Below are 12,662 nucleotides of genomic sequence, written 5' to 3'. Positions count from 1 at the left end.
GGTTTGTGAGTTACACCTGATATTGGGGGGGGGGGGGGGGGGGAGGGGGGGGGAAAGGGGGAAACGAGGTAGCCTAACAATACCTCTTTAAGTCACAGGCAATTGTACAATATAATATCCTTACTAAAAAAAGGATTGCAGCCCAATACTTCACTATCACACCTATAAAGTTACTTGCCCCCATGTTAGCACTGGTGTGGCTGAACTGCTGTACTGATTTAGTAGCATTTGAAACACCATTTGCAGGCATAAGTAACTCCATAAATAGTGAGACAGTGAGAAGCCATGGGCAACAAGCCTATATGGGCATTTATGGAGAGTCTGGTATATTTTGTCAGGAAGACAAATTTATGTTCTGTTCACTAGTGCTTTATGGCACCCATAATGTATAGTCAGTTTTGTAACTTTGTCATTCAAACAATGTTTTTTATTGGTAATATGAAGTCATACTTGAGAAAAAATGTAGACAAAAATTTTGCAAAAGCCAGTTACTGAAAGAAAAATGGCTAAGTGCTTGCTTGAGTGGCTTCTTAATGGGTATATTTGATTATCCACATCATAGGAAAAATTTCTATTTGGAAAATAAAACACTTACTGGACCCAGTTGGCACAGTAAGATTTCAGGTTCCATTTATATCTAGCTGCAAATGACTGACCTCCTGTCAAAGTGACTTGCTATTCTTTGATACTCTGCTTCACCATGCCTGCAGAGATTTTTTATTGTTCTGAGTTTCAAACCTTGCAGAGTGATGAGGTTTTGTCTTCAAGGCTCCCATTCAGTCTCTCTAGGTTTTCCACAACATTTTATTTAAAAGAAAAGAAAAAGAAAAAAAAATCTAATTTTAATTAAGGAAGGTAAAGAAATAGATCAGATGCTGTATAGTTACCCAGATTCCTGATCAAATTTTCTGTCAGAGCAAACCCAATGGCAGAAAAACGTTGGTTTGAATTCATCAGTAGAGCACAGCCAGGATTATACAGATGTGAGAAGCATTCTTAGTTCAGAGCAGCTTGTGACACGTTTTGGTTCTCCTACTACTTCAGGTAAAAATTATTCATTTACTTAAACTCTAATGATACATCAGATTAATCTCCTTTCAAATATAACTTGTGCCTACACTTTCTTAAGGGTATAGAAAGTCAAAACTGATCTACAATTTGCACAATACATGTGGCTATTTACCATGTGAATAATTTGTAGTTAATTAAGAATGTATTTGGTTAACATAAGCATAGTGATACACTGATGCATTATTGGAATTTCTGCAAGCAGAACTACTTGTAGCATTTCCCCAAAATACAAGAGCAGGAGAATAGTTGTTGTTTTATGTTTTTTTTTTTTTTTTTTTTTTTAATAAATGTGGTCACAGGAAAAAAAAAAAAGTATGACAGAAATTGAACATCTAGATGTTCTTATAACCAAATTTTTCAAAATAGCCTTGACAGCTGTCAACTAATGGGAATTCACTCCTATGTTTGTATGGAATTAATCTATTATTTAACATTTATATTAGTTTATATTTGTCTAAAAGTCCTTCTTAATTGATTGACTGATATGCCTTTTTCCTCAGATCAGACAGGGAGATCATTTAAATGAAAAGAACCCCGATTTGCAAATTACCTGCATCTAATGGGGCTTTATTTCATTACCATACTGGCTGTAATTCCAAGTCAACGTTCATTAATCATGTAGTTCCATTTTAATGCAAACAGCTATGCATTGCTCAGAAGTTATTTGTAATATTTTAAGTATTTTACTCTAGGAACACATGCACTGTTGCCAAAAAAAAAAAAAAAAAAAAAAAAAAAAAAAAAAAGGCAACAGTATTCTTTCTATAACAGAATTGAAAATTTAGGACTTCGTTCCATACAATAACATAGGACATGCAGTAAAAGAGCACTCCATTGAGGGAATGTGAGATAATACATCACCATGCAACGTGTGCTTCCTCCCCATATTAAGAATCCATCAAGCTATGGACTTCAGCGACAAACATTTGTTTTCCTCTAACTTTCAAAAAGTCCTGAAAAGCCCATACAATGATTGTAACTTGTTATTGGTCCATTGTCACCCTGAGCCATAAGAATATTGGAGTCAGAGCTCTTCTTTTTCACACTGCCATGGAGGTGGGTGGGACCACAGGGAACACAGCAGCAAGACAAAAATGTGCCCTGCCACAGATCTGTCACTAATACACGACTTCTGGAAGTCCAAGTGACATCTGTCTGTGGGCTGGGTGCCAGAGGTCCTTTGGGCACTGATGTCTCTTGTGGCACCAGTGCTATCTCTCCACCCATGACACGTCTCCTTCTGGTCAGGTGCATTCTTTCTTAGTGCTTCACAGAACTGCATGGCTGTCCTCGCACACCAAGGAGGCATGCTGCTTGCCTTGCTATTCTCATCTTCTTCCTGCCACACAAGCTGGCAGTCAGAGGGCCTAGAAGCTCAGTGAATGCTGGGCCAGCTGCAGGGGGCCTGTTTTATAGGGCCCGCAGCAAAGGTAGGGCAGTGATGGCCACAGTGACCTCAGCAAGCATCTGCAATGGAGTGACCCATGCGTGGCCAAAGGCGGCTATGTTGGGAATGGCTTGGAAGATGCCCTCACGTGGAAGAAGGAGGAGGGTTGGGGGGCTGAGGCCCCCATTTCTGGGGCTGGATGCCCTGGGCCATTTGGCTTGCCAGAGAGAAAGGCTGCTCCTCGGCCACAGGGACTGCCCTGCACCTCCTATTCTGTGCCCTGAGTTTATTTTTAACACTGGTTTAGGTAATTTCATTCTATTCTTTACAGAAAAGAACAGAAGCAAGGTGCATCTCCAGCCCTAATTCCCATGTACACTCTGTGCTCTGAGTGAAGAATTTCTTCCTCACATCACATCTCATCTAAATCTCTCCTCCATTTGTTCAAAGCCATTATTCCTCATTCCACAGCTACACTCCCTGATAGAGTCCCTCTCCAGCTTTCTTCTAGGCCACTTTTATGGGTAGGGTTAGGTGGCAAAAATGCAGGACCAAACAAATTTTAGCCTTATCTACCTGGCTATCTACATGTTCCATATGACATTTTCCAGCTTAAACCTTCTTGCCAGGTTGGTCTGTCCCACCACAATCAGTTCACCAACAGAAGTAGGTATCTACTTGCAAGGTGCTTAGTAATCTGCTTATAGCATATCTCTTTCCAAAAGTTCTTAAATGTAAGTAATGCAAGTGAAGTGTTTACATTTTAAACCAAGAATCAATAATTTCTTAAGTTTTTTTCTTATATGGGTCAAAGCCCATGAATGTAACCCATCTAATTTACCTTGAGTGAGTCTTGGCAAACCATCCGTCGGCAACTCTCAAAAATCTCACGGCATGCCAGAGGCTACCAAGTTGGGTTCATTTCACACTTTTCAGGTGTCTTTATTTAAGTATAGGATACCACTGTACAGCTCAAAGAGCTTTATCAGAAGCCACGCATTCAGAGACAAACTTTAGTGCCAGAGTTAGAGTGAAATTTAACCCTGAAGTTGCAACTAACAAGTTATAAGCCAGGAAATTTGAATTAAATAATACACTCACTAACAGTATTAATATCTAGCAAGTACACAAAACCACTAGAATCCACACAGGAACTGTTTGAAACTTGCCATGGTAACAGTGCACTGAAGCTAGCTATCAGACCTCATTCCTCCCACTAGATGACTTATTCTGCAGGAATAAAAATACTAATACTAATACTATTCCCAAGCCCTCTTATAATTCAAAAACAGATTTCAGCAGTATGCTTTTAAAATTAAATGCAGGTTGCAGGGAAGAATCAGGCCCTGTAGATTCTGGTAATACGCTGATAAACATAATATTTGTTTCACCTTCACCCATGTTAGCCCCTTCCAAGGTTTAAATTTATGGGCAACAGCGTCTGTTCCTTTCACAGGGGTTTTGTAAATGCATAGCATTAATCTGTCACTTGATTTTCCACTTTAGCTAGTACACACAATGAGGCACAAGAAGCAATAAGGTACATTGGTAATGATTCTCAATGATACATCCATATGTATTTCATATTGGAGTGTGAACCCTGTGCAAATTAGGTTTATTCCCACAAAAGCTGGTTTTCATCTAGCTAGCATCTTTTCAGGTGGTGACCATGAAGTGCACCAGGGCAGACTTACACAAGACACCCTCAGCATTGTACTAGCCTCAGTATGGCTTTTGGATTTATGACCAAATCATCCCATTAGTATATAGCTCTATTGTAATACAAATATAAATACAATTATATGAGATAAAGGCTATCCTTCAGCAAGGACAGCTGTACAGCACAAGCATTTTATCCCTACCTGATACAACATATGTTATAGTATTTGTATATACTGAAAAATTAAGAAAAACAGCTGTCACATCACAGCATCCATTAAACATCTGCCACACGTTTTCTCAGACAAGCTTCTTCTTGCTCTGAATCCATATTTATCTTTCAGCTTTACCTTGTAGTTTTGATGCAGTCATTTATTACAAGGAAAACATTTCTGAGATACCACATATTTCTATACCACACCATCAAAAATGAAAGCAATAAAACAGGTTCAAAAATTGCATCCTTTTGTGCATCTAGAAACATACTGCATTCATCAATAGTCATGCAATATCTATTTTTAATTAGTGAACCAATTTTTAATCAATAATGGAAAGTTCAATGTCTTTAATGTTCAAACACCTAACATTAGAATATTCAGAAAGTAAATCATATTCAATTAGCTCAATTCCTTCACATTTACATATTAATCTTCACTTTCTAGAGTGAAAGGTATTTGAAATGCTAGGAGGGCTTTGATCTTCCTGAAGAGTATAAGTGTTAGGATTATTAGATTTTAAATGCCTTTTTGCAATAGTTTCAAGATCACTGATCCTCATATATTTTCTCCCTGGAACTGTAGTTCCTTTGCTGAGACATCTGGCTTTAAACAGTCTGGTGCTATCACTGGTGCAGTCATATAAATCAGATTGAGGGTGTACAGTCTGAACTCTTGCACAACATAGAAATTACTCAAAAATTTGGAAGCCAGATTTTTAAAGCATCCAGGATTAAAGCACAATATTGGTTTTGCTGCTTGTATGACTGCAGGAGAGAGATCTCCTAGCAGAAAATGTGTGTTAATGATGAAAGGGACTACCTCGATCACTGAGTTGAGTTTTCCCTCAAGTCCTAAACACATATAGTGGATATTAAATAAAAAGATATTTAACACTAACGTCAATTCTACCCATTCATCCGTAACAGCTGAAAGAAACTCACAGTTTAGAATGTATATCTTTAGCATAAAAGATGAAAAAATACTTTCAGACATAAAACAGAAATAAGGAGCAAGGACATTTAGCACTACTAGAGGTTGTGCACTGTCAAGGAGTTACGGTGAAACAGATGAACTGAGCCCAGGAACTGAACTTAAAACAAAACAACACAGAAAAATAACAAAACATTCTCTGCCAGTCTAAACAAGAAAAGAGAATGGGAAGAGATTTCCTTACGCCCCTCAAATCTGAGGACTGCAAGCCAGATGGCATTGCCAAGCCTGGAAGGAAAACAAACAGCATCCTGACAATGTCATCTAGGAACAACAGCAGAGTTGTTCAGTCTCCCCTCTTTAGTTCCCAGTGAAGATGAAGCAAAGAAATTAAACATAATTATGCAAAAATAAAAATGCATGAGGGGGAGACAGGGGAAAGAATACTTCTTCAACCCTCCACATAAGCAGTGGCAATCCTCTATTAACAGATAATTGATTAGAAACAAAAGACATTTAGTCTAACAACTCTTTCCAAACCATTTACAATATTCAAGAACATCCTAGCCAACAATACATATCTTTCCTTGAATTTGTCAAGATCCACTTTCAAATGATACATTTCCAAGCCTTTTGCTCTGCATACTTACGAAAGTTCATTTCATAACTTCAGTCCTCCACTGGTTACATATTTGGTACCAACGCTGAAATAGCATCACATAAAATCACAGCTTACTTCCTCCTTACTAATGGATTGGTTTAAGATCAGTCAATAGCAAAGAATACCGGAAATCTATACAAATTACCACTGTATTTTAAATTAACAACAGACATTTCATTACTATAAAAATTTCACACACTGCTTCAAAAACCAGGTGACATGGCTGTAAATGTGACCTGGAACAGTGCTTTAAGAAGTGACCTCAGAATGTACAAGAAGTTATACTTGAGAACTAAACAAAACTTCCCCCGAGGTTGCCTTTTCTAGATTACAATCCAATCAAAAACAAAAGCAAGCATTGCTATAATCTCTTTCAAACAAAATAATCTCTTCCATCAGCCCAATTTCTTCTCCTGAAGAGAGGTCAGTTTTATCTCAGTTTTTATTTTTGCTCTTCTACGCTAGATTTATCCTGAGTTGCAGCATTGCTTTTGATTTCCTATTCCCTAAACAAACAAAAATAGATTCTCAGTAAAGATCCCAAGTCCTATCTTCTTTCTTTCCTGCCAAGAATAACTTATTTCAGCAAGTGCACCAGAATCATCACAACTCATAATTAGCAAAGCTCTTGTTTTATCCTGTTTAAACAATGCAATATTTAATGTTACATCTGCAGCTGGTCTGAGCCGAAACAAAACTATTCACATGATCTGTGTTTTAAGTTACCATTTCCACAGTCAGGAACCTAAATTCTTTATGTAATCCACATGGCATTGCCTTTACTACACCTTCAATGTTTATTTCAAATACTTACCACGAAGACAGAATACAGCCTGCAAAGTCCTTATTTTTCATGACAAGTTAGAAATAACTAGTTTTAATTTTGATTTCAGCACTCAGTTTCTGGTTGGTCAATTAGAAGGTATATTTCCAAAAATGGCACAAATCTGAACTGCATACCACATAAATAGCATGTTTCAGAGCTCAAGTAACAGAGTAACATTGAACACTCATGGAAACTGTCTTCAGAAATATTAAATGGTTAAAATATTACTTTATATTTAATATAAATATCAGATGTCTTATGCCAGGACCCTCATTGTTACTCAACTCTATATATCAGCATTAAGACAGAATTTCAGTTTATTATATGCATATATCATGACATAAAGTATTGCAGATTTCCTCTGTAAGCCACATACAACTTGCACCACTACATGTTACTCATTCAAGAGATATTATAATAGATACTATGGTCTTACAACACTTCATTTTTGGGCAAGGGATTTCATATTAAATAGATTGCTACAAACCTATATTGTTTTATACGCCTAATACTTTTAAGCAATGTCTCTCAAAAATGTAAACAAAAGACAGAGCATTTGCCTACTGTGATCTATTTTACCAAAAGTTATTTCAGATAGTGGATGTTTGGGGAGAGTTTATCTTTAAAAAACAAACAAACAAACAAACAAAAAACGAAAACAAACAAAAAAACCCTACAGTCTTTAGTCTTACAGCAGGTGTTAGCACTTGTTTATATTACAATACAGCCGAGTTTTCTGTTTCTCAGTAGATTATTCTTCCAACCTTACTTCAAACATTCTCCACACAATATGCTGCCTGCAATCTTTTATTGTTGGCAATGCAAGTATCAAGGTCACGCATCAACATCCATCAGCTGTACACAGCTCCATTTCTTCCCACTCTGCCACTGGCACTACAAAGGCTGTCCCTGCACCTGCAGCAGAGCAAAGAAGCCTTCAGAATGCACTTCTTGCTTTAGTTCTAATAATTTAATAACATTACCTTAAATATGCTAATAGTAGTTGAAAAACTGAAACAGAAGGACATGTTTTGTTTGTGTCAGAGCTGCTGCTCTCTATGCCAATTCCACTCTGCATTAAAAACCACCCAAACCCTTCTCTCCCTTTCCAAGCACACACAGCCATGTGGTTGGGTACTTGGGGCACACCTGCCAGCAGGTCAGTCCCAAAACAGATGAGGATGTGAGCTAGGACAGCAGACCAGAGGAGCTAACCATAACTAAACCAAGGCAAGTGCTAGAGAAAAATAGGGGCCCTCCTACAGATACCCTGCAGGAACAGGTTCCCTGGAAATCAAAATACAGCAGGGGAAGATGCTGGAAGCAGAAGTGGTATCTACAAACATACACAGGAAAGAATAGTCTGGAACTGTTTGACAGCATGTTATTATAGGTGCTTCTCTTAATCCATTGGCAATTTGGATTTATCTGACTTTTTCTACTTTAGCTGGAGATGTCTTATGCGAAATCCTAGTGGGCTTTCCTTTGAGCAGGCAGTAAGGATGGATTTTCTTGAGACACCACAGACCATACACTATGATAATCCTTTTGGGGATCACACAGAGCATAACATCGTTTATTCTTACATAAGAGATTCTTTATTCTCTTCCTTTCATTCTTTAACTCCCTTATATTTACCTTTCATTGACACTCACTGTTCCATGACCATTCTGTTTTTATTCTTTCCATGCCCACCAATTTTCTGATTCCCATTCCCATCATCTTGCATCTTATCCCTATTTTCTATTTTAGCATTCCTGAACAGTTCATGTGCCACGTAGCTACCATTTCTTCTATTCCAAACTGTTCTCCTCATTTCCCTCCAGCCTTTATTTCTGATACTCTCTTTACCTCTGAATAGCTGCCCTTTTGCCCTTCATTTTACACTAATCAGTCCATTTAAGCTCGTTATTAATAATAGTATGGAAGGCTATATTAGTTAGCTTCCACCCAGGGCAGGAAGCAAATAGCCTTCTCTATTCCGACAGTTCCTTCTATGTGCACCTTCCACTCACTACTTCTGGTGCAAATACCCCAAGTCATTTCTGCTTTTCAGCTTTTATTACTGCACAGGGATAAAATTTGGAGAGAAACAAAAATAACTGCTCCCAGAATATTGTAAGACATTATTTTCTTCAGCCTAATTCATCTTAAGCATTACAATACTGTCAGATGCATTATTTTAATTTTAACATTGACAAGAAAATTCACTGCAAGTATCTTTCAGTATCAGGTATTTATAATCTAGGATTTCTGCAAACCCTACCATAAACAATTAAACCATTGCATTCAAATGTCCAACTTCTATTCCTGCTTCAAATCAGCTGAAAAAGCTCCTGTGATTCCTAAATATGTTATTTCCACATAGGCCTGCAGATAAACTGAGCAAAATGATCTGCTGCTTGCTAGGAGTATGTAGTCCTACCTATATGGCCTATATGAATTCTGGGCTGTTAGGACTTCTCTCAGTTAAGTTTCCATTTTAAAGACTGAAAACTGCTTAAATCCTCCTGTTTTATTCCTCTGCCATGTATGTGACAGCCTCCCAATGTTCTTAAAGAACTTTTTTTTCCATATATCCCTAAATATTCTATCCAGTCATTATTCATGATTCATGTAGATATCATGAAGCCTTCGTCCTTTCTCCTGGTTTCATTTTTATCTGCAAACTTCTTTATGATTTTTCATTTTGTTTTTCACATTCTAAGGCCCTTCAGCTTTTTCTCCAGTATCTCCCAATTTACTGTTATTCACAGTTAATACTTTTCCTTCTATTATACATCTTCAACTACGCAACTGAACCCATCTACAGTCTTTCACCTGATGGAAGTTGACACGTCCATCCAAATGACAGAAAATTACCAAATTTTTGTCAGCAGTAGCGCAGGAAGCATTAAAATTATTTATCTTGCTACTTTCCAGGTAAGCCAATATAAAAGGTAATGCCTAGGACTAGTTAATATGCATTGTAGTTACTACATATACCACTTACAAATTTATACACACACCAAATGAAATTGAATGCTAATTTCAAACATGCCAATATGAAATCTTTCCAATACCTCACGTTTACTCTTCCTTTCTTGCTTTAAATTTACTCCACATCTACTGTAGCAGAAAATAGAATCTGACTCAAAGGTAATAATAAATCCTTTCCTTTATTAACAGAAACATTGTAATTCACAATACATGATATGTTCCTCTCATTAGGTTTTTGACAAAAAATATTAATGACATTTTGGCCAAATATCTAGTTACCCATTTTTGAATAAGATCTCTTTTGAGACATTCACATTATGTAATGGTCAGGAGCTTTGAACATGAGTTAGGATTTTATTACATCTTATTTGCAATAAAACAGAAGCCAAATGCAGATCCATCCAGTGATTTTGAGCAATACTCGGATAGTGAAAAGCATTTTTATGAACATTACAACATAACGCATGCTTTTCAAGAAACTATTTTCTACTGATGAACCTTTGTTAGGATATGAACCAATCTTATTTAAATGTTCATCTCTGCTTATCTCTGTAGTGTCAACATAAATCCTTAAATCACAGAGAAGTAAAATAGGATGTGAATTTGAAGCAGAATATTTTATCATCTCTAATACTGAGTAGGAAGAGTAGTCTGGTTATATTCAACAGCATCATTGTAAGTTCCTTCAGGACTGAAGTGAGGTACTGAAAACAGGGATGACTGTCATCCTCTGTATGTTACTTCTAATATTTTTTAGTCAATCAACAAGGCTTTCAAGAGTGGTAAAATACAAAACTACACTATGAAGAATGTATAATACAGACCTGGATGAATTTTATTCTAGGACTGCAAATAAACAGGCCACACTAAAGTGAGAATAAATTTGTCAGCACTTCAATAATCCATTTGAGATGTACATTGCCTTCTCCTACATGCTTTTCTATTATGTGCTGATAAGACTTGTAGGGAACATGATCTATTTTGTCTTTGTGCTTTGCATTAGCAGGTGTGAAAAGTACTGACCTTAGAGACCTTAAAAATTAAATCTTCTATTTGTTTGTTGGTCAGGTAAACAAATGCTTATGGGATTAACACAGGTGATAAAAGCTAACTCATAGAAGTGTTTTGTTTTTGTTTTACAAGTATCACTGTAAAGGTTAAAAGTACTCATTCACTAGTGTATTTCACGAGTGTGTTTAAGTAGCTCTGAAACACACAGTAAAAGCTAAACACATTTTAAATGCTTTCTGTAAAAATAAACTAACTTAAACATGTTCATAAATAATTCTAAAAGAAAGGACCACACATATGATGACTGCTGATTAGATCAGTGAGACCCATTTATAAGGAGAATTTTCATCCACTCAGAAGTGGAGAAACTAATCTCACACAGAATACCAAATTACACTAACTTGTAACAGTGTGGGTTAGATTTGAATTTGTGATCAATAGTGCACTGCGTCACCAATAACCTCAGTTACTTAGTTTCCTTCAACAAAATTTCTCAATTATCTGCTACAGACTACCCCTAGAGTGATCTTCCTCTTTAAAGCAGAATGCCTTTCAATTTCCTTTGTAAGCAGTTAAGGCCAGACTTGTTCCACTGCCAGGATGAGTGAGGGAGCAAGCAGCAGAGTGCTCATGGAGGAGAGTATCACAGACTTCATGTGACCAGAAGGTTAGATTCATGTTCTCTTCAAAGAAGTAGAGCTGGAATGATGGAGATGTGCTGACCCAGAGGAGCCAAAACAACTTCCAGTGTTTGAACCTACTTTTCAGAAGCTGTCACATGCCTTATTGTCCATGTGTTCCAGTTCAGCGTAACTAGCATATCTTCTGAGATGTTGTAAAGTAAAGACACCAGCCTCCCTCAGTAAATGATACTATCATGTATTTCTTCTATTTACTTAGACTCTATGCTGAGGCATGAAGGAAAAAAAAAAAAAAAAAACAGAATTCAGCATCCTTTACAGGACTTACCCTATTGAGCCACTGACATCCAAGAGTAGGAGCAAGTCCTGAAAGAATAAAGGCAATCAGTGGACAAGAAGAGATATGTGAATATTTGGATATGTGAATCCAAAGTCAGAATTCCTGTAAAATATTTCTGCTTAGTGCAATTGAAATAATTGAATTCCAGGTTAATGTAGAGCTAAAGTCTCAGAAATGTAACAACAGTCTTAACTAGAGACACTTTAACAATGACGAATCAAAATGATACAGTTTCAATAAAAACCAAAACCTATTATAGTCCTCCAATAACTTACTTTCACCACAAAGCCTGGAAATATAGCAGCAAGGGAATGAAACTCATCCAACCTCGTGACCAATGTTGCTATGTCAATTCAGTTACCACAGATGAACACATCTGTCACAGTTTCTCCCACGTATGGTATAAATGGGAAATATTAAAAACTGCAAGACATCCTCAACAGTGTAAGCAATTTTATTCCCTGAAGCAATGCTGCCATCTTGTGAGAGAAACGTTTAAAAAACAAAGTTGTAGTTTTCTAGATTTATCCGAAGTGATTGGGAGTTTGAGACAAAGAGGTAAGGAATTAACACAGATGTGAACTGGAAAACAGTCTGAGCCCAAAGGACATTCACTTTTCCACCACATAACTAGGTTCTTTCTGAAAATACAGAAGAGATGCGCAATACTGTCCAAGAACTAAGAATTCTTAAAAGTAAGCTGTCTTTGATTAATTCAGAAGCAAACAGAACATTCAGTATTGCAGAAGTAAATTCAAAACTATGTCAACTTGCCTTTCAGGTACGAATGAGAGCAGAACTACTACCTACTGCCCATATTAAACATCAGTGATTCCCATCTCTTTTCACGATGTAAAGGATTTTGTATGATCAGGCATTTAACTCAGTTCTCAAAATTACTTACATCCATCCTTGACATTGAGGATAATGGGAGCAAGG

The 12,662-nt window shown here is 36.9% G+C and overlaps 1 protein-coding gene across 21 annotated transcripts in view; it reads right to left on the bottom strand.

Annotated features, from left to right (window-relative positions):
• LOC311437052 (uncharacterized protein) overlaps positions 1–12,662 on the bottom strand; it is a 57,562-nt gene that overhangs the window by 28,879 nt on the left and 16,021 nt on the right. For 7 of the 21 annotated variants that reach the window (XR_014693218.1, XR_014693227.1, XR_014693231.1 and 4 more), the window contains one exon: positions 11,712–11,749. The exons of 4 other annotated variants lie outside the window; for them this stretch is intronic. Coding sequence is in view for 4 of the 17 variants with exons in the window: in XM_084519852.1 (XP_084375978.1) it covers positions 11,712–11,749 (38 nt within the window). In the remaining 13 variants the exon portion in view is untranslated. Of the gene's footprint in view, positions 1–5,915; positions 5,970–6,539; positions 7,668–9,891; positions 11,442–11,711; positions 11,826–12,662 lie in introns of those variants that run through there. 10 more of the 21 variants (XR_014693235.1, XR_014693236.1, XR_014693237.1 and 7 more) reach the window with 5 other exon arrangements.

Source organism: Aythya ferina (assembly GCF_964211825.1).
Source record: "Aythya ferina genome assembly, chromosome: 5".
Classification (NCBI taxonomy): domain Eukaryota; kingdom Metazoa; phylum Chordata; class Aves; order Anseriformes; family Anatidae; genus Aythya; species Aythya ferina.
This window is presented reverse-complemented; position numbering and strand designations above follow the sequence as displayed.